The sequence below is a fragment of the Gopherus evgoodei genome, chromosome 1 (genome assembly GCF_007399415.2).
Source record: "Gopherus evgoodei ecotype Sinaloan lineage chromosome 1, rGopEvg1_v1.p, whole genome shotgun sequence".
Taxonomy (NCBI): domain Eukaryota; kingdom Metazoa; phylum Chordata; order Testudines; family Testudinidae; genus Gopherus; species Gopherus evgoodei.
Window position 1 is genome coordinate 31,441,836 of NC_044322.1, and position 23,646 is coordinate 31,465,481.

The 23,646-nt window shown below is 39.1% G+C and overlaps 1 protein-coding gene across 4 annotated transcripts in view; it reads left to right on the forward strand.

Moving 5' to 3' along the window:
- GRIA4 (glutamate ionotropic receptor AMPA type subunit 4) overlaps nt 1-23,186 on the forward strand; it is a 300,900-nt gene extending 277,714 nt beyond the window's left edge. The window contains exons 14-16 of one of the 4 annotated variants that reach the window (XM_030560571.1): nt 3,211-3,325; nt 13,650-13,784; nt 22,080-23,186. In XM_030560571.1, coding sequence (XP_030416431.1) covers nt 3,211-3,325; nt 13,650-13,784; nt 22,080-22,244 — 415 coding nt within the window. In that variant the 3' untranslated portion in view covers nt 22,245-23,186. Of the gene's footprint in view, nt 1-3,210; nt 3,326-10,778; nt 10,894-13,649; nt 13,898-22,079 lie in introns of all 4 variants that reach the window. The other 3 variants (XM_030560562.1, XM_030560588.1, XM_030560579.1) reach the window with 3 other exon arrangements.
- The last annotated feature ends 460 nt before the right edge of the window (nt 23,187-23,646 follow it).

Sequence of the window (23,646 nt, forward strand, 5' to 3'; positions counted from 1 at the left end):
GTCATGGTATAATCCCCTACTCTGAACCTTAGCATCCAAAAGATGGGGTACCAGCATGAATTCCTCTAAGCTCAGTTACCAGCTTAGTACTTGTAGTGCTGCCACCAACCAGGAATTCCAGTGCCTGGTACACTCTGGTCCCCCCAAAACCTTGCACGGGGACTCCCAAGACCCAGTCCCTCTGGATCTTAACACAAGGAAAGTAAACCCTTTCCCTCACCGTTGCCTCTCCCAGGCTTCCCTTCCCTGGGTTACCCTGGAAGATCACTGTGATTCAAACGCCTTGAATCTTAAGACAGAGAGGAAAATTCACCTTCCCCCCTCCTTCTCTCTTCCCCTCCCAGACTCTCCCTGAGAGAGAAAGTAATCCTAACACAGAGAGAAATTAACCTTTCTCTCCCCCTTCCCTCCTTTCTCCCCACCAATTCCCTGGTGAATCACAACCCCGTCCCCTGGGGTCTCACCAGAATAAAAAAATATCAGGTTCTTAAAGAAGAAAAACTTTTAGTTAAAGAAAGAAAAACAGTAAAAAATTATCTTTGTAAATTTAAGATGGAATATGTTACAGGGTCTTTCAGCTATAGACACTGGGAATACCCTCCCAGCCTAAGTATATAAGTACAAATTAAAATCCTTTCAGCAAAATACAAATTTGAACTCCTTCCAGCCAAATACACGTTTGCAAATAATGAAAAAATTGAAGTCACAGGCTTAAAGGTAGGCACTTGTTTAAGTGCATTGCCAAACTGGGCCCTTAATTAGGGCAGCTCAATGTCCCTACCACACCTATTTAATAAGGCCCAGGCTCTGCTGCCCTGTCATTCAGTAGCACTGTCATTGGCACTACTTTTTTAAGTGCTGAGCAACATGACTGAGGTTTGCAGACTCTGATGCTGTGTTAGACCCTGTTCCTGCTGCCATTGAAATGAGTGGGAATTTTCACCATTGACTTCAATGGCAGTAGGCTTAAGCCTTATATGTTAAAACTTTTTCAAAACAGTTTGGTTCAGTATCAAGGAAACAAGGCTGCTGGGATCAGCTTCCATCTTGGCCTCAATCCTCCAGTCCTCACTCAGGTAAAACTCCCATTCAAGTTAAAGGAAGCTCTGGCAATGTTATGAATGTAATGAGCAGTCTAAAAGCACTAGCTTTGTCTCTAAAAGCTTAATTAGAAACCCATAGTAAATATCTCTGGTTTAGAAGCAATTGCTTTCCAGAACAAAAGGGACAAATGAACAATTTCAATCCAATCTTGCTATTTATCCTCTCCCTCTAGATCATGACCCAAAATTAGAGTACTCATATAAAATTACATTTGTCAGACTGGCTGCTAAATTCCCCTTGAAGGTTTTATCCACAAAGAACAGACTGCTATTACTCCTAGTACAGCTTATATTTCTCCCTTTTCAGTTTCAAGGCAAGGCAAGCAATTACATTATCTGCATTGACAATCTAATATAAATTAACTACAATAAAAAGAAGAGCAAGTCACATCTGTTTAGAAATAGTTTCCAAAATTTCATAGTTAACCAGCAAAGGTCTGTCTAGTTTCCAATAGGGGCTCATATGAAAAGTCATTTCCAGGCAATAAAGGACAAAAGAGATGTTCTAAAATGGGAATTTACCCAATAAATAGGAATGTATCTGACCCTGTGTGAGGTGGAAAACTCCATGAGTTTGCACTCACTGTGTTTCTAATCTGTTCCAACAAATCTGGAGCACAGGTGCCCTTTTCCTACTGAGCAGAGGGTTCCACCATCAAACTCAGATGGGATCCCCCTGAGATCCATGGAATCACAGTAATCTCTTTGGAGATCCTGTCCAGCTTCATTCCCTACTGATATGTTCTATGACTCTTGGCAGCAGGAGTCCTAAGGAGCCCTGCTGCCAAAGAATCTCCTACTTGCTGCTTCTCCCAGACCTTCCTCTCACGGTTCCACATCAGTGAGAGAGATAGCAGGTAAGTCAATGTCCACACTGAAGTACTTCAGAGTTAGTGGTGGGAAGATGCCATGGACAGAGGAAGTCCCCTTCCAGTCCCTGCACAGTCTTCACAGAGGGATTTCAACAGAGACACACGACGGGAGGGGGAAGTGGTGCTTCCTCAGCTTCACCATTTGTACATGGGGATAATAATATTTACCTTCCTTCCATGAGTGTGGTCAGGATTTATTATTTAGGGATAGATTCCTGCTAATCTTTTCACAGGGGCATAGAGGAAGAGGAAGGTAGTATGAAGCATCTCCTACTCACCCCGCCTACATACACATACTTCTTGTGCAGTCCATGTAAGGGATGGCCAGAATTGCAGTCCCTGTGCTCAGGAGATCATGGACCCTGCCCCTGTGGATTTGAATGATGCCTCAACATTAAATGGCTCCCTGCCCTCACAACATCAGCCGGCAGATCTGGTTGGATGTTTAGGGGGAAATATGCTGCACCCCTTAAAGGGAGGTAGCATTGTCTGTGCTCCCCACACCCTAGGAAACCCAGCATGTAGGTAAAGTATAAACATGTGAAGCATTATTTAAACTCTTATTAATAATATGCATGATTAAAAATTGATTTAGCTGTCTAGCTTTAGGCCTTGTGACACATATCAATTCATTATTTAAAACCTCATTATGTGATCATTAACAAAGATATGAGGCAGTGCATCCTAAACAGCTGTTAAGCCTCCAAAAAGGTGATGAATGCAGGATAAATGCCTTGATAGATTTAATAATCAACTAGTTTTTAAATAACTGTAGTCCTTAGTTTAAAATAAGAGAGAGATTAAAAACCTTTATTTTATAGCACTAACGATAACACTGCATATCTAAAAAAAAATCTAGACCCATATTGACCTGTTTCTATAAGTGTTCATATTCAAAACAGACTCAAGCTAACCAGAAATATAAATCCAGTCTGACTTTTATCATTATTTTGTGAAGATGCTCACACAACTCTTTTGTTTGGGTCATAGAATTTATAGAATTTTACTTGCTAAAAGCTGGGTCATTTAAAAAAAAAAGTCTGTTGTATTCTGGAAACATGTTTTTTGCCTCTGGAAGTAAGCAAAATTATTTATACTATCAGGGGGGTTGTCAAATGGAAATGAGAGGTTTATTTAGCGTGTGGATCCAGCTTATAAAAGAGCTTAAGTCCTCATTCCTTCTAACATCTTAACAGCTGTGCAGTTTCTTACAAAATATGTTTTATCGTTTCAAGAAATGCTGTTAACCTCGCAGTTTTAAAACTGAATGAACAAGGCCTCTTGGACAAATTGAAAAACAAATGGTGGTACGACAAAGGAGAATGTGGCAGCGGGGGAGGTGACTCCAAGGTTAGCCTCAATGTCACCAAAGCGGGTAAACAGTATGTAAAGTAATTGGTGCATCTGCTGGGGCTTTGCCTGCAACCAAACAAACTTCAGTATTGCTAGTAACTGAGCTCAAGATCCAGACAGATGTATGCGATTACTGTCAAAACAAAAATATTTGCATTCATTGCAAGTTTCTCAAGTGGAGCTTGTTAACAAACCAGTTTAAGATATGAATTCTATCATCAATGCTCAGAAACCTTCCTCTGTCAAGAATAGATGACATGTGCCCTACGCAAAAAGATATAAGACCAGAAACATCTCAAAGCTAGGTCTAGTGAACAAGCAGCAGGAGACCGAGAAGGAAGTATGAGAATCAGACTCTTTATTTTCTGGACTGCATTTCTCCAATGTGTTTTTCCTTCGATATTAGAGGAAGGTGGAGCAGCTCAGCTCTGCTTCCTCATAGCAGCGGCTCAGGATGTACAGGTTCAGGATTTTTCTATTTATACCAATTTCCATTTCCAGCCAAAGTATCCAATACACTGATGCAATTTCCAGTTAAAAAAGCACACACTGGAATGTTGTGATACATTACCTGGAAGCTAAAATTCATGTGTATTCCTTAGGAAAAAAAGTGAATTGGAAATTGCACCTCTCTCTTATCCTTCGCCATGTCAACAGCTCTGAATTTTAGGACATTACTCATGCCCTGGATAAAGTTAACCTACTTTTCCTTCATTTCATCTAAACTGAGACTTTAAACTGGCCAGTCATATAACTTGTTTTGCCTTTTCACATCAGCATCCATTAGACAAACTAATGTGTGCTGAAATGGCATAGAGGGAAAATTAAGACACTAAGAGTAGCCCTCAATGTGCCAATCAAACACTCTTCAAAATATATTTGTGTGCATGTGCGTGTATGGTATATAGAGAGAATACTACATGGGTAACTGTGAAGATACAGGCTATCTATATTGAGGGGTTCTGGTGATGCTGAGAGAACCTAAAATGTTTAATTAGCCTTCTTTACAGTTTCGTACATTGTATTTTTTCTCCTCCCCTTGCTCAACCCTTCTTTCCTGACACTCTGCCCTTGCCGCAGAGACCACTCCTTGTGCTGCTCTGCACTCACCCAGATCTGGTGTCCTAGTCCTCTGTGCTTTGCCTTCCATCCTGCTGCTCTAGCAAGTTTTTTTCCCTCCGGCTCTGCTGGCCAGCGGTTACAGTTTTAAAAGTGGTCTTTAGTTTCTTTTCCAAAGTGCATGTGGACATGAAGTTCATTAGCACTTTCTGCAACTGGAGATAACTTCTTGTAAGAAAGCCTATTTGATAAGCCATAAAATTCTCACCTTCCCCCCCACACTTTATTTTTATAATACTCCATCCAAGTCACCACTGGCCTGAAGTTTCACTCATTGTGAAACTTCACTGTTGGGCTTTTTAAAAAATACTATATAATATAATATTATAGATATGTCCTGGAGGTGATACTATGCTTGTGAATGAACACTTTTTTTTCCTATAATGTATCTGAATCATCCTGAAAAATAACAGGAAAAACTTCCTAGCTGTAAGAACAGTAACACAATGGAACACACTGCCTCAGGAGATTGTGGAAGCTTCTTCACTGGAGGTTTTCAAAGGGAGGCTGAAGAGCCATCTGTCTGGGATGGTTTAAACAAACAAATCCTGTATCTTGGCGGGGGTTAGATTAGATGAATTTTGTGGTGCCTCTAACCCTATGGTTCTATTATCAGTTTGAAATATAAAACACAATGCTATGCTTAATGTTTCAAATCAATATAATGAGATAACTACCTTAGAACACTATTTGCCTTAACATCTGTTATTAATAACCCTGATAGATAGGGACCACATGCAATGAAGTAGAGGAGGGCAGCTGGCAGAGGAAAAAGCAGGATGTCTTAGGATATCACAGGGAAGTGATTGCGTGAGGAGTGAGAGGAACAAGCAGTAGTCGGGAAGGAGAAAGCTAGGAATGCAGCTACATGAAGTAAGGTACAGGAACTGCATGCCCAGTGAGAACAGGAAGTGAGTAGGGACACATTGCACAGGGGAGTGTAAATAATGTGACACAGGGAAAGTATCAGGGATAGACTACATTGGGGAGTGTAATATATAAATGCTGCATAGCTGCAGTGTCTGTTTTCTTAAAAAATACAAATGCCTGAACTCTTGACTGGCTTGATATAAATGTTTTATTGACATTTATCATCTACAAAATTCCTTGTTTTGAAGTAAATCTACACATCCACTAATAATTGTATAGGTTCTGATCCACTGATGTAAGTGGGAGTCTTTTTATTGATTTCATTGGGTCCTGGATAAAAGCTTTTATATTCTTTTTTTTTTCTGTCATATGATCAAGTTAGCAGAACATAGAGAACAGTATCACAGGTTGTTCTTCTGTACTGCTAACTGCCACAAACAGTAGTTCAAGTTCACAAATCAGGCCCTTAATCAAAGTCCCTTTTTTTATTTGTATAAATTTTTTTAAAATGATTGGATGGAGTCCGGTTCTAGATTACAAGTATGCTACAGTCTCCTTGATGAGATTATTAACAACTTCTCCCCCACCCTGAAAGCAATACAGCACTCAAGGCATACCCGGCCAAAACAAGCTGTACCCTCTGATATACAGCCAACCAGCCAGCACACACAACCCTAAACCCAAAGCATTTCTTCATGGTCATGCCAAGAGAGACGCTGTAATCAATTTAAGTTGCTCAGCAACTCTCCAAAGTTTAGATCTTGTGAAACCAGGCCCTTGCAAACTCCTAGATCCATTCTTAAACTAAAGATTAGTATTTAGTACTGCTGTACTAGCCCTGACCATTTTTGTTTTAACCCCAGCTATGAAAGGAAAGGTCTCCAACAATTCAGAAATATAGTTCATTACTGTTCTGTGGTTACCAGTTCCTTTCAAGAACTCCATGTCACTAATTTATATCTCCAATTGATTATCAATAAGATTTAGTGCTAACATCACTTTTGAAAATAGGATTTAGGTACTTTTGAAAATAATAACCCAAATCTTAAACACATGCTGCCACAGGTGCTTCTGATAATATTAAACTTAAACATAGTTTTTGCCATTTAATTTCCATTTCTTTTTACAAAAATAAGAGAAAACATTGACCAATAACAATAAAACTGGCTCTCTACTTCTATTTTCCACCCACATGCTAATACAATGTTCCTCTTCTTTCATTTAGTGGATGGGAATGGTCTTATAACTAATTAAAAGTGGCTTAGGAGAGTGCTCCTATTGCATAGCAATTAGCCTCATCTTTGAAATTTTGCAGTGGTTTTAGAACCACTCCATGCTGTAGCTCTTACTGCTGCATGTGTCCATTAGTGCAGTGTTGTATGATATTAAATTAGGATCATTTTTCACAATTAAATTATTCAAGTTTTATGCCATTATAATTTCAATGATTTTACTGGCATAAAAGTCAGGGCCTTAGCCTTTTGAAAATAGGCCCTCCCACCAGTAAATGAGTGAAGATGGAACAGGAGAAAATTACAGGAAAGCCAGCTGGGGAGGTGGAAGTTGGTAAAATAAAAAATAAAGAATGTCTTTAACTGCATATTATTCTCCCTGGCCCTTATCCCCAAGTCATTACTTAAACAGCACTGCCACTGATTTTAAATTGTCACACTCTGACTGTTGGATTGGAGACTTGGATCTTCTTCAGTTATAAAATCCTATAATTCTTATGATATACAGTATATGCAGTGTGACTATTTAGATAGTATGGGACAAATTCTGCTGCGTTACTCCAGATTCACACTTCTGGAAATCAGCGCACAATTTGCTCCTAGTACTGCATGTGCAAAGCTGGGTGCAGAAAGATTTATACCACCACCAACAAATAATAGGTCAGGTCTTCAACTGATGTAAGTTGACTTCAATAGAGCTACACCAACTTACACTAACAGAGGATCTGGACCAACTTTTTTAACTTGAGTCCCTACCCATGTTTTTAAAAAAAATCATATTATCATTTGACAATATAATGTACAGTATACAGGACTGAACTTGGTAAAACATTTAATTCCAGACGAGTTATCTATTTTATGTTTTTGTACTACTCTTCTTTAATATGCTGTAAATCATATTGACCTAGATTCTGCCACCCTTAAAATCAGTGGCGCTACTTACCAAATATGTTTCTATACAATGTGGGGAAGGTTATTAGCAACTGAGTGTTTGACAGATGTGGTTAGAAAAAGCTAGGGCTTGAAGAAGAGATTTTCAAAGAAACAAAGGGTTGCGACATACTCAATTCCCACTGAAAGCCAATGGGATTTGGACATTTAACTCTCATTTGTGCCTAAAATGTTAAAAACAAACAAAAAATGTTATTCTTCCTTAATTTTGGTGAAGAACTAAAATATATAGTAACTGTAGTTAGGTTTTGATAGAAATTTTGCAAGCCTTTAAAGTTCCATTTAATTTTGAATGTGTTTTTAAACACAGTCTTTCAGATCACTTTTAAATCTTGAGGTTTTCTTCCTATCTTTAATCTATTATATCACCTATGTGCCTCATTTAAAGATAGACACAAATACAATTTTCAAACATTTTTAAATGCCACCTGAAGTGTCTACCGTATTTAGTCATGTGCTTTAGGAAAAGTTTAAGCTCAAGATGGTGCTGTTTACATAAAAACGAAAGGGCCAAAATTCTGTCTCATCCACACACACAAAACTCCCATTGAAGCCATGTGCAGTGGATGGAAGTGTCTAAGGGCAAGCTTGCCTTAGCAGCTGTAGACTATTGATAGGGCAAGTGGCTGAATAGAAAGAGTAGTGCTAGAGAACACTGAAATGGCCTCTCACACAGAGCTCACTGACTGCGCTGCTGTGGAGGAAATGAAATTCTGCGTCTATCCTGCCCATTGCAACCGGCTACATAATACAGAAGGCTGGTTAACTTGCAAATGTAATTTTCCAGTTAGAAAGTAAATCATGAAATCAGTTGGTTTTCTCAATGAAAAGAAAACCTGAAAGTTCCCGCCAAAGCACTGTGTATGTAAAGATGCCTATGGGAGCAGAAAGGATGATACAGATGGATCAAGAGTGGGTGGGGAAGAAGAAAGAAACTCAAAATGCGGTAGGTGTTAGGCAGCTTTATGTTCCTAAATTCTGAATGCTTGTGCTGAAATATCAGGCAAAAGAGTGGAGAAATTACTATTGACTCCCCCTACACACAGGTAGCCACTGTTCTTGACAGTTCATATACATAATTCATAAATATCTAGCTCCTAATTTTCATCTTATTTAAATCAGTTGAATCTGGAATAACTCCACTGACTTCCCTGGAGTTGTTCTGGATTTTCACGGTGACAACAGAACCTGGCTGTCCCTTCTATGTATACCCTGTGATGTGGCTGGGGATAGAAAGATTGAAATGGGGCGCTGAGCCAAAACATTAGTGGTGTTGGACAATAGATATCCAAGCCATATTACAATGTCAGTTATTTCACACCTGTAGCAGAGGCAAACAGAGATCATATTAAGAGGCAGCTTGCCTAGGGTGACCAGATGTCCCGATTTTACAGGGACAGTCCCAATATTAGGAGCTTTTTCTTACAATAGGCACATATTATCCCCCACCCCATCCCGATTTTTCACACTTGCTGTCTGGTCACCCTAAATTTGCCAGCATTCCAAACTGCCACCCACTAATTTTAGTTTCTCAGCTGACTCCACTTGCAACCTGCACCGCCTGCTGCCAGGAAGCCTGACAATAAAATGTAAGTTTAAATACTGAACAAAATCAAACAATATATATTTGTCTGTAGTAGTATCAATGCATTCTGTATGAACTTAGTGGGGTTGAATTTGAAAGCATACAAAGTATTGTATTTGCTTATAGAGATCATTGTAGAGTATATGGAAATGTATTGAAGGTAGTCCTTATGGATTAAAGGTCATGATCCATAGAGCTAAAATTGGAAGCCTGAATTATTATTTATTTTAATATTTAAATATATTTCTTCATGAGAATTCTGAGAAATATAGTTCAATCAGTTACACAAACATAATTTGAGCATGACTAAAACCCATTTTCTTTTATAGTAACTCTTTTGATAGTGTCATTCATTTCTGACATAGTGTCACTAAACCAATTAATATTTCAATTGTTTTACAGTTATGAAAATTTTAAATCGTGCATTTATAAATTATCATTTTAAAAACACTCTGGGTTGTAATACATTCCATGAAATGAGTTCCATCAGAGGAATCTGATGATACCTTAAACACACAAGCTTGAGTTTTTTATTGTATGATGTTACCAGAACATGTTGGTGCTATCATTTTCTGATATCTAATAGTAGCCCATCTATTATATAGTGTTTCAGGTTTTCTGCCTTCCTCTCTGGTATTCATACACACCTGCACATAAATACATATCTCTATGCAGGTCACTAAGAATTTGATAACCAATGTTTTGAGAGGGAAGGTAAATTAAAAGTCTCGTAACCAATTATTATTTCAGTTGTTTTCAGGATAAACTGCCCCAGTGGCACGAAGGGTGAGTATTAGTGCAATAAACTGGAGCTTTTTAATGGAGTTTTGGTAACTTCAGTGTAACCCCACAGCAGCTTATGACTTTGATGCAATGGATTATGTTTTAAATGAAGACTAAACTTGGCTGGATTGTCTTAATCAAATAACATAACTAGGAGAGCAGGTTCCAAGCAATAATTTATTACCTCGCTGGAACCAACTCACTAAACAAGTGAGTTTTAAATAAAACCCTGATTTTATTTTCCAGGACCAAGAGGTCAGTCCAAATGATATTGGATATGGAAACATGTACTAAGGCTTGACAGTCATTTTCCTTTATTCTGAGGTTAACAAATTAGGACCTCATCCTGTAAGTTCTCTGCATGCAGAACTACTTCTGCGGTCAATAGATTTTCTGCATGAAGGATGTTTATAGGGTTGTGCCAATTAATACTGTAAACAAACTTCATGAGAATTAAAATTTTACTATCCGTAGCACTGTGAAGGCAATAAATGGAATAGCTATGGCCAAGCTGTATTCTATATGCGTGTGTGCATGTATATGTATACACACACAAACTAAAATAAATTGAAAGCCAGGAACATGGAAGTCTTCTAGCCAATCTCATTGTACTGAAGACATTTTAAATCTCAGAAGAATATGTTGTTAATACTGATAAGCCAATAGTTTTGGGTTCACAGTAATTGCATACTATTTATTTAAAAATCTTCCCCAGCAGTATGTGCCTGTTACTTGAAGCGATGGAGCAGGTCCCAGTCATATGTCTGTTTGTAAACCTGGGCCTACAGTACATGACATAGCACCTGCTGTGGCCTCTGCTCTGTCACTTTGCAATGCGATTCTATGTAGTTTTACTTGAATAACATAAAATAACATATATAATGTTATTTATGTTATTTTCCACGTGAAGAACTCCTGTAAACCTTGCCGTTTTGAAACTCAGTGAGGCAGGCGTCTTAGACAAGCTGAAAAACAAATGGTGGTACGATAAAGGTGAATGTGGACCCAAGGACTCTGGAAGTAAGGTCAGTCGCTGCAGTTCGGGACCTACTGTTGTGTTCACAAAGCAGTAAAGGGAGTAATGAACAAAATGACATGGAAATAAAATAAATAGCTGTAAACACTCGTCAAAGGATCAGCTAAACAAAATGCTCCCCCCACCTCCGTCAAATAGTTATGTGCCCCACTTTAATTTAAAGAAGCACTATTGCTTTTCCAGGTTTTCAAATGAGGTTGATATAAAAAAGAAAAAAAAAGGTTGTTTCTTTCCTTTTGAAATGTAAATCACGTCCCATCTTCCTATATTTTTAGGGGTGATTGAAGAGCTGCAAGGTGGGTTATTTTTCCTTTATGTGGGGAAAGCTTCTCTCCATTAACTGCTGTGCAATTTATCCCTTTCTCCATTTGTCCTTCTTGTTTGTGAGATGGCCTAGCTGAGTTGTTTGCTTCTATTCTGTGAAGATGAACACTCAGGCATTCACCACAACAGCCTGGCCTGGTTGTATAGGAGAAAGGCTCCAAGAAACAGGGATGGAGCTAACGTGAATTCTGGGGTGAAAGGGCTTCAACTTTTAGTTCTCTTCTTTCTATAACTCCCAGTATATCATCTCTGGGTTTCAAATCCCAGGCGCCCCCTTACCTCACTGCAAGCTGCCAAATTAATCTTCCCTAAGAGTCTTAGGGAGTACATCCTCCCCTTCCACTTCTCCTGGGAAGAAGTATTTCAGAAGCAGATATTCTTCTGCCCACTTCAAAATTCTCTCAGTTAATTCCCGCCATGCATTCCCTTATTCTGGGTAAGGGAATAAAGTGAAAATGGTACACGGCCCAGGGATGGCCCGAGGCCTCCACCCCACTTCCCACTTGGACATGGGGCCAGCCCAAGACCCCTGCTGCCAATCCACATGGGGCTGGCCTGGCCTGAGCTACTCTCACAAGCCCTCCCTCCAGGACAGGGTTGGCCTTGTCAATTTGCCCTTCCTCCCCCTGCACGTTCTTCCATACCCCACCAGGGTCATACCCCACTTTTTTGGCAAAACTGGGCATTTGCCTAATTTCTCATGGTAACTGATGATCAGTTGGCAAGAGCAAATGGGACAAATGCCCAGTTTTGCCAAAAAAGTTGGGACAGCCAGGACAGGACTTAAAAAAGGGACTGTCCTAGCCAGAACGGGATATATGGTCACCCTAACTCTGGGTATCTCAGCAGTTTTCTCCTAGCTCCTCTTTCTACCTCCCAACCTTTGCCCAGAGCCTAAACAGGAATATGAGAGGCATTGACTGGTTGCTGCTTCATAATACCAAGAGTGACCCCTAAAGGCCAGAGAGAAAAATTAAAGTGAAAATGAGTTTGCTCCCTTGTTTTGTACTACATGGCAAGTGAAATCTGAGGAGGGAGTTTAAACCCACCAAGAGCAATGCAGCCCCTACTAAGGCAGAAACGTCACTATCATTATCACTGTATGTGACAGCTTAGGACGCTTTCACCTAGCACTTACTTTAGGCCACCATTTCCCCTCAATAAAATCTTCCTTCTTTTTGGCCACAAGCATCATGACAACAACTGATTTGCCAGCAGAGAAGAATGGTACAAGAATGGTGCTAGCAGCCAGCCACAACCTGGATTCATGTCTAGGTCTCCTGTGCATCAACATCAGTGTTATCTTCTACTTGCCGAGGGACTAAGCCCCCATCAAATAGTGCATCTTTAAATTAAACATTTCTACAAGTAGTGTTTAGTGTTCATCGTGAATTAAACATTCATGCAGTTACAAGAGGCTAACGACTTGGGCTTATAAGACAGAATTTTATAAATATCTTAATGCAGGCAATGTAGTATGTAAAAGTCCAATTCTGAATAAATGCCTACTCTAGAGACTTGTGCTGAAAAATTATGCACATCATTTTCAAACCCTAAAATACCAGGCTCGTTGAGATTTTTGCCAGAACCAAACTGAAATGTACAATATAAATTTGCTCTTTTAAACCCACGAAGGGGAACATATATAAAATAACACCTACTTAACAATACATCACTAAAAGGAACAAATATTGATTTCTAAATGATTATAAATACTTAGAACTAACTTCTAGTCACAAATTAATTTATCATTAAATAATTCTATTAATAGAATTTTGTATGTAACAAATCCATTACCATGGTACCAAAAAGATACAAAATAAAGTAAAAATAAATAAACAAACAGCAGTGGCTAAGGTAGTATGGGATATTCTTTATGTTAATGAAATGTGTTTTTGCTTTAATTAAGAAAGACAGCTTAAGTGTTGCATACTTTAAGTATGTATTTAATTAGCTGAAAGCCAGCCTGGCTGAGTCATTATATCGATGCATATCAAAAGTGAACACTATGTGTTAATAAAATTATGCAGAGTCCCATCTGACGTAAATGGATTTTTGGGTTAGAAAGCTTTAAATGACCATCAAATAAATCTAGTTTCATATTGCTATTAAAATTTTTATTAAATAGAGGTAGATAGTCATTGTTTAAAGTTATGAGTAACGGTAGTACCATTTCACAGCTGTTAGCGAGTGACTGATTACATCCTAAAGTAATGATTTCCATGTTTGCCAGGAAGAAATGGCACTTAATATATATTTTATAAATTCAGATAAGCCGATTTTTTGTGAAGAACTGTGTAAATGACTGTCAGTTAATTTCAGTTAAACCTCTTTTATGTATGTTTTCAGTGTATAATGTGTAGCTTTTGAGCTCCCAGTGTCTGACATCAGTGGTTAACTCTACCGATTCTGTTTCCTCAGGACAAGACGAGTGCCTTGAGTCTCAGCAACGTTGCAGGAGTCTTCTACATTCTGGTTGGAGGCTTGGGCTTGGCCATGCTGGTGGCTTTGATAGAATTCTGTTACAAGTCCAGGGCAGAGGCGAAGCGAATGAAGGTGGCAAAGAGTGCACAGACTTTTAATCCAACTTCCTCGCAGAATACCCAGAATTTAGCAACATATAGAGAAGGTTACAACGTATATGGAACGGAAAGTGTTAAAATTTAGGGGTAGGACTTAGGGCCTACTACAGTGAGTGGGTGATGCATCTTGTAATGCAATGTCGTGACCTGTCTGTCCAGTGGTGGTAATGCTTGCTTCTCAATAGAGCTTTATATTTTGGAAAACTTCAGTGCAAAGTGGTTCCTTTTTTTTGGCTGCAGATGTACAGTATACTACTCTATGTTGCTAATAGACATCTGCATTGCAAAGGCTTTTTTAATATGTAAAGAATATCTTCTCTTTTTTAAAACAACACAGTTTGGTCTTACTGTATCAGTTGGGACGTTACAGCTATTTGACATTTTAGACACTAAAGTAAAAACAGTCTTTCTGTAGAGGGAGCTGCAGCTTGCTTGGGTTACTTGGCTGGCCTATTTTTCTGAGGGCTTTTATTATTATTGAATTACTATTTATTAGCCCTGTTTGTAGATTTGTATAGGGATTATAGTCAAGATTTGGGTTAGGCAGCACCTCAGTAAGCCATAGTCAAAGCTTTAGGGAGAGCAAGCACTGTGATATGATTCTAAATGTGATTCATCTTTTTTCCCTACCCTCCACCCCTCTCCCTTGATGAATGGAATTGGGTGCTACTTTAGCATAGCGTTTGTTTAATAAGTCCTGCCTTGGGTCAACCCTTGTCCCATTGCAATAACTATAAATAATGCCAATATTGCTAATGGAGTTTCGAGAGTCACATCAGTTTTCAGCAGACTAAGCCTGACTACCCCTTTATCCTGCTGAGAAGCAATACCTTTTAGATGTATATGTAGTGGTTTCAGTGACTGAAATGTTAATGGTGTTTCGCCTATTATGAGATAGCACAACGAAGTAGGTGTGCGTGGGTGGTTTACTAATATAATGAAAGAGCTGGTATCTGCAATGTGAACCTGGCTATCTAACTACTCCTGAGATCAGCACTAAATCCTTTTAAAGGGGCATATAATAACAAATGGAACTTGTATATTGTTAATATTAATATTATTATTATATAGTGTCCAAGGTATACTAGAGGCTTTATAAATTAATATGCAGGAAGGATTGATGCCCCCTAGTTGTTGCAGTCTAGAACTCTCAGTCCCATTCCATTAGCAAACCAGATTCATCCCATTTTGACAAAATGTTCTAAGCTAGATTCTTCTGGAATCATAGAACTATGATGAGTACGGAACTTAAGCACAGAGATGGGAGAAGTAGATTTGGAATTGAAATTTTATTTTGCCACCTAGATTTAACAGGAAAGAATTGTAGATAAAATTTATTATTATTTTTATTTATTATTTATATAGCGCTGGAGCTCACGGCGCTGTACAATAGGTGAAGTGTGCCAAACAAATAACAGTTCCCTGTCCCAAGGAGCTTACAGTCTAAAGACACAGCTGGTACAATACAGAACAATACAATACAGAACAAACACAGAATGAACACAGAATGGTGTATGGTCATTATAGCTGGAAAGCTTCGAGGAATAGGTGGGTTCTCAGGGGTGTTTTCAAGAAGGTGAGGGAGGGGGCTTGGCATACATTGATTGGGAAGCTTTTCCAAGCATAGCATTTGTTTGTAGCTTTCTTAGTGTTCCCATTTATTATTCTATATACTCGCAGACATTTCCTTGCTATATTTTAATCATAACAGGGGCCTAGTTTTCCAATGATACACAAGTGATTTATGCACCTAACTCTCATTAGTGAGAATGTGAGTCATGCACATTAATCCATAAATACAGAAAGGAGATCAATCCTTTAATACAAATCTAAATGTTGATAAGAATCTAGCCTAGATTTGACTGTCCAGGTTACTTCAATGTGGCAAAACCACTGTGCCCAACATAAACAGCTGTTGTTAGATCAGAAGGCTAAGTAGTAGATGCCAAGATGACCCCAGCTGTTTAGGGTAATGTTCATTAACCCTGTGACACCAGGAGTTAGGATTTTCAGATGCTAACATCAAACATTATACAAGGCTCAACGTCAACTCCCAGAACTAACGGTTTAAAAAAAAATCATATTGTGAATGTAATTAGACAAAATGCAGATGAAAAGCTTTTTACTCCTGCAGTTCCTGAGGGGTTTGCCAAACACTGAGTATGTTCTCAAGCTATTGCAGGGAACAAGGGTGTGCATGTCAAATAGGTAAGCAATGTATAAGCAAGGTAAGCAATAATAATAATAATAATATAAATGCAATCATTCTTTTTAAAATGGGAATAATGAAAATACATTTCAGGGACTTATAGGTGAAGTTACACGCCATTAACTATACTGTTGTTACTTAACACAACAGTAAACCATGCAGGAGTAATCACACACCTGTACCATATTCCTAATCAAACTCACAAAGCAGGATGCACCCAAAATGTTTTCTTCAAAAATCCCAGCTCCCACCCAAATACTGACCTGGCCCAAAGTCACTTAGCATATGCAATATGGCAGGATAATGCAACAGGCGGTATGACTACTCTACTGCTAGAATTTATTTAAATCCTTGTTTTCAATTTTTTTCCCCCTAAATAAACAAAACCAGAATTAGAACTCATCAAGTTTTTTTGAAAGAAATTTCTTCTTAGTTGAAAATATTCTTTTTTCAAAAATGAATAGGTCACCATTTTTTCCAAGTACTGTATTTAAATTTTTTGGCAACATTTTCATCAATTTTTTATTGAACTTGTTACTGAAACAATAGAATTTATTTTCTCATTTCCTGAAAACTTGGGTTTACTTAATTGTGCTAACCTTTTTTATAATGATTTCAATAATATTTAGCTACTTAAAACTATGTTAAATCCCCCAAAAATGAAAAAGTTTTTGAACCCTATGAAAAACATCCTCATAGTTTCAATATTTTGCAACTAACTTATTCTGCTCAGGATATTTAATATAATACCTTCCGAAGAATTTTTATTAAGTTAGTATATATTTTAAACATTTCTCAAACAGAATATGTTTATACCTAGAAGACCATTGAGGCTAGCTGAGATCATTGAACTCTTTGGTAAAATATTATTTTTCCATCACCCAATTACACATTCCTAATGAGAATGTCTGTTAAGTGTTAGCAGCCTACAGCCTCTGACTATGATTACATACATTTCCATGGCTCAGAGTCTCTCCTGGAGAGAGCAGTCATACACATGTTCACTATTCATTTCAGAACCTCATCTGTGCTCATTTAACCAAAGTAATTAGATCACATTAGGACAATGGTCTGCCAATATATTAAAAAACAAACCCTCCATGGAAGTTATATGAGGTAAATGCCTGCATGAAAACCCAGGGCATTTCTGTTTTTAAGCCAATATAAAATATCTAAATTGTGACTGTTCTAAAATATATGAATTAAAAATGGGGGGAGATCTTACACCACCTTAGCTGTGAGCCAGTGAGTCTGAATATATAGGGCTAGATTGTGTCTCTGGGACACAGCCATTGGTAAGAGGCGACGTGTTGCTGTGCCACTGCAGGGGCAGCACAAGGAGGGAACTGTGGTTTAAGGACCCACAGCTCCCTTGCTCCATGGTGGCTCCCATGGGCATTAATTTTCTTCTGGCCTATACCAGCACCAAACTGCCACCCTGATACATCAGCTACCTGCACTGGTGGGTACATGGGGGGCAGGGTGGAGTCAATGCTCCACCTTCCCCACCTCGAGCTATACAAGAGACCAGGCACACGGAGTCCCTTACCCTTCCACACCTGGAGCCAAGGTAACCCAGTTGCCCTTGTAAGGGACTAATGGAGGCAGAGTAACTCTTTCTAGCCCTAACTTCCCTCTATGGACATTAAGTCATGTGAAGATCCAGCCCCTGAGAATTTACATTTGTACACTCTTTGGTGTTTATTGGCATCGTATGCACTTATCTGCATTTTGGACTAACTCCTGGATGCTGCAAGTATGACAATACAAATAGCTCCCTCATGTCAAGGGTTAATGACATCAGGGTGCTTGTGAGGGTGCAGGCGAAAGGGATGTATCTCAAGCTCAAAGTTGTTGCTCGCCAAATAGAAATTGAGGGGGTGGGGTAGGAGGGAAGAAATATAATTTTCAATTCTTCCTTTCCATCATCTCTTCCTTAGTGGGCTGTCAACCTGTGAATGTCCTGACGATCGGGATTCTGGTTCAAGTGCCTCTCTTGCTCTCTCTCTCAATCCCCAACCCCATACTTTTGGTTAATCTAATCACTTATTATAAAAGTGGCCAAATGCTACAGTGGGCATAGGCAACTTTTAGCAGCACCTTTATTGCATTGATTTTGCACTTTACATTTCCAGTTTCATGTCCAAATTAGAAAATGGTGTGCACAGTTTGCCTTTAATATTTTTGGAAAGGAAATGACCATATTGCCCAGATACTACTAGTAGTCAGGGCTGTGTACAAACCTGAATGGAATAAAATATCCATCACGTATTAAAGGTTCAATGCTCCAAGATGCTGAATGTTGTCGACTTCCATTTAAGTCAATGGGAGTAGGGCACTCAGCATCTCACAGGAGACACAACACTTTGTAGGTACACACCTTAAAGAGAGACTGTCAGACACACACAGTTTCAGGATTTAACTGCAGTCTTCTTATTTACTGTTCATTCTTTTTATATTTTTTTCTTACTACTTTTGCTACAATAATTACCAGGGCTTCTTCCCTCCCAGCCCAACTTCTCCTTCTAATTGATTCTGCTGTCAAGCCATGATGTTGAATTTGTGACAGCACAATCAAGATAGGATTAGCCCTTCACTGTACCTGTGTTTTTAACTATGATATGATTCAGAAGCTGCACTAGTTTCCTTGCTCAACGGTCTTGTACCATACTGATTTCATTAACTATTTCAGCTGTTTCCCATTAGGAGTTGTCGGTCCATCTTTGGTCTCTAGTGGGAAAGGACACTTTTTTTCAGAAGCTTTGTTTTTCCATTCCATCTGGGAAATTGTTCATCATCCCCAAGGGCCTAGGAATCCACTAGGTTCTATTTTATCACCATTTCTGTTCAAGGTGTATGTGAGGGGCTAGAAAAAACAGTGAGATGGTTTGGGCCACAAAATCATGGTACATGTGGTACATATGAAGGTGGTCCTTATGTCTTTTTTTTCTTTATCCCTGGATTGTTCAGTCTCTCTGCTTCTCTACTGCATGACTATGATAGGGTCATGGATTGGAAAACTGGCTGAAGTTCAATCCAAATGAGGTGGAGGTGGTTCTGGTGGATAGGGAGATGTTTTTGGAAGACATGTCAAGAATTATGCCAGCTCACTCTTTTGAGAAATATGTACTCTGTTTGTCAAAGAGATTTGAAATCTAGGGCTCATTTTGGACCTCACTGGCTCCAAAAATTCCAGATATCATCAGTGGAAAGTAATGAAGAAAAAAAATGTTGTTTTTTCTTGCAATTGACTTAGAGAATGTTTTATTTTAGAGTGGACCTCCCCATTTCTCCATATCTTTGTCATTTCTAGAATGGACTACTTGGGACTACCTTAAAGGACCACCTAGAAGCTTCCACTAGTGCAGAATATACAGCTCATTAATTTAGCACTATGAGCTAAATTATACGACCTTACATTATACTAGTGCTCTGCAAGCTGCAAGCTTCCTATTTGCTTCTTGGTGCAATTCAAGTTGTTGATATTCCATAAAACTAGGCATGAGCTGGGGTCTCATGTACCTAAGAGACCATTTCTCTCTGTATATACTACAGCTGTCATAGACCAAGGTGTTTTTGTTAACTATCCCTGGATCTGAATGCTGTGGGACTGGAGCCACTGTTCTTTCAGAGTTGGGTCTTGGACACTGTAACTGACTGTCCTAAAAATGGCTTCACCACAGCCCAGATTTTTGGTCTTTAGGGAATGATATAGTGCTCTTCTGTTTGCTGAGATCCGTAGCTGAGTTAGGTAGACTACAAGGGTGTCACATTATCAAGGTTTGTTAGGGTAATTGATTGGGGATGGTGCTTTTACTTTTGGGTTCTTTATGGTGGCACTGTAGTAGTTGTAGAATTGGAGATTGTCCTTTGACAATCTCTCTCTCTCTCCCTCTCTCCCTCTCATGTACATATGTATGTATGTGTATGTGTATGTGTATGTGTATGTGTATGTGTATGTGTATATATATATAATAACTTCACAAACACAGGCTTAGAACTTCACTGTTGGCTCGGGCAGAAGGAGAAGCTGGGCTAGGTGGGACAAAGCTCGTATCAGCAATAATAGCAAATAAAATGAAGGAAAATACCACAATTCATTTCCTTTTTGTAAAAATCAGTTTTAGCCATTTTTCCAATGTGAGTATCCCCCTTCTGTTCCTCTAATTTTCCAGTATGTCTCTGATTTTATCTTTGCCCCACACTTCCTAGGTCACTTGTCTGTGTTATAAATAGAGCTGGTCAAAAATTAGAATTTCCATCTCATGGAAAATTCCAATATTTCAAAACTTGTGTAGAACTGTTGTAGTTTGGGTGCCTCCTGCCCAAGGCCAGGCTGAGGGATGGCCCACCCCGGCAACTGCCCAGGAGTGCCGTGCAGCAGCACAGAGGTGTGCACTGCCAATGTACTGTCAGGAACTGCTCTCGGCTGGCAAGTGAGTGCTGATGGGGGACCGCCCCCCAGATTTCTCCCTGCTTCCTCCCAGTGGAGGAACATGTGGGGGGACAGGGAAGCAGTGACACACAGATACTGTTCCCAACCCAACGTTCCTCCACACACCCCTAGGAGGCTGTGAGGGGAGGAGCGAGGAGCAACACCAAGCACTCCGTGCATCCATGTTACTTTCCCTACCTGGGCTGTGCTGTGAGGTGAACTTCAGGAGCTGCTGCTCTCCTGCCTGCCCCTTACACAGCCCGGGTGACCTGGATGCAGGGATCCCTAATGCCACTCCTTGCTCCCCCCCATACCTCCTTAGGGGTGCGCAGAGAAACAGCCGTTCAAGGGGAGAGCAAGCAGCAGTGCCAGCTGCTCCATGCATCCAGGTCAGTTTCCCTTTATGTGAGTGCAGGAGCAGGGTACAGGGATTAGGAGTGAAGGGGCACAGTGCAGGGGTCAGGACGAATGGGGGGGTGGGGAGTCTGGGGAGCCCATAGGGGCCAGGGGTAATGGGGGGACAAAAGACAAGTTCACCCAGGGTGCCATTTTCCCTAAGGCCAGCCCTGCTCCTGCCTTCATTCTCCTCTCTGGATTGACTACATTTGCCATTATGCATCAAGGTCATGGGAATCTCACGGTGCACCAGGCTGGTTCAACTGAAGGGGCGACTCTAATATATCCTGGGAAGTGTAATTCAGCCAGGGATCCTAACCAATAGAGGAGAATGGGGCATGAGGCGTCCAAACTACAATTCCCATGAGTCACCCAGGCAGCTCAGCTGGGAACAAATTAATGTCATACTGTTCGGAAACAAAATATCTGATTAATTTCAACTAACCAACATGTTTCAGTTTGGGTCAACCTGATCCCACACACCATATTTTGTTCTGACTTTCCCAGAGGAATTTTTTTTTTAAATGGTGGCAAAATTGAAATTTTCCAGTGGAAAATGTTGCTTTTCTGGAAACTGCATTTTCAGTCAGAAAAAGTCAATGGAAAACTCCTGATCAGCTCTGCTTATAGCCAAGTGTTTAGGAAATGAGATTTATGGAGAGCTCTCTGTGATTTGAAAATGGTAAATATATATATATATTTTACAAATAGAAGCCATACACTTCCTTAGGTTCGAACAGTGGATTAAATTTTCAAAATGAGAGTTTCCAGGTTTATGAAGTAATTTATGAGAAATGTTTATTATTTATAATTTTTAGTTGTTTATTGCTAATCAGAATTTAGGGCCTAATCCTGCAAACACTTATGCACATACGTAATTTTATCCATGTGAATAAGTGCCTGCCAGGCCCCGGCTATAAAGAGTATTATTTCTCAGATTGCTGCAGAATATCAGTGTAGTGTGAAGTACTTTAGGTTAAGGTATACTAATCAGTTGAGCAAATTGGGATTTTATACTTTGTCCGTAGAATTTGCCTTTCACAAAATTTTAACAGCAGAATCTTTTGTCTGATTTATTTTCTTTCCCCAGTGTAGTTAAATGCACTTTATATATGAAAAAAAATGCAGATGTCTAAAACTTGATATTTGGTGTTTGTTGTGTCCCAGCTTATTGACGAACAGAAATATTGTAACACTTTCTTCTCTTTTCCTTTTTTCCTGGATCCTAGTTGACTTTTTCTGAAGCCATAAGAAACAAAGCCAGATTATCCATCACAGGGAGTGTAGGAGAAAACGGCCGTGTATTAACTCCCGACTGCCCGAAGGCCGTGCATGCTGGAACTGCAATTAGACAAAGTTCAGGATTGGCTGTAATTGCATCGGACCTACCATAAAAACCAAAAAAATAATTGAGTGCCTTAATTAAACTGTGTTGGTGACTGATGGGCACACAGCACAGACTATAACGACATAGGAGTGTCATTGATGAACTAATAATCGGGCTGAGAATTGGGAAGTACATCCAAGTGCGCCAGATATCATCAGCAACAAAGTGTGCATGAGCTCAGCTCGGAAACCCAAACTCAGATTTTATATCAGGAAAATTCATAATTTAGTTTTGTTGGGGGGCGGTGGGCTAGGATGGGTATATATTAACAGCAACAAATTTCACTTGAGTGGACTTAAAACTAATAAGACTTGCCAATTAGCACATCAAACTGTGAAGAACATGCTCAGAAAGGACAACATTTTGGTCTTTATCTTGACAAAGTGGGGAAAATAGCTATAGAAGTCAATGAACATTCTAACCTGTGTCTCCAGAACATCAATATATACAATGGAAGAATATCCAGCTGTGGAAACAAATCACTAAACTGTGATAAGAAAATAATAAATATGTAAATCCTGTGAAAAAAATAAAGAAATTATTTACATTTTCTTTGAAAAAAAAGAGGAATATTGAAACATGCTTGCTTTTTAACTGATGTAAATTCGGTAGAAGACAACACAATTCTTTTTTCTAACCATCTTAGGGAACAATTCATTGCAATAATTGATATAAAATGCCATCACTGTAACAAAATTCAGAGACTTTTTTTTTATAAAAGTTGTTGGTCATCCTGTTGTTCGCTGTTACCTTCATTCTGTTACATCATTCAGTGTTTCACAGATTTGCATCTGTCTAACTTAGAAAAACAAAAAAAGTGTTTAGAGTACATCATCAGTCTGCAGTGTAGAATCAAAAGAGACTACGGGTCACTCATGTTACAAATATTATTTATAATCTTGTTCTGTGTAAAAAACTGTGGTTTTTGTACCCACCAAAAAGAATAAAACAACAAACGTTCTTATATTATTAAGAGAGCTTGAGTTGTTTTCTGATCATTAGGATTGCCATCTGAAACAGCATAAAGAATGACTACGTTGTGATTGATTTCTGCTGTGAAATTCAGGACCATATGAGATACAATATGGGTTCTTATTACTTGCATATTTGTGAAGGGCTTTGAGATCCTTGGATGGAAGGCACCATAAAAGGGACAAAATATTATTATTATTGTTGTTAATTATTATTACTGCTCATTAGAGCTTTCATTTCTGCTATGCTAGTGGAGTGTTTCACTGCCAGGAATTGTTGTCTGGTTAATAAATACATATGAGATGCTGTGGAGTAGAAAAGATGGTGGGAGCAATCTGCTACAGTAGTTGGTCAAAACTGTTAGAATTGAAACCCTGGCTCCTGCCATGTAGATTGGAACCCTAAACATTTTTTACTGAAAATCATAAATTGGATGT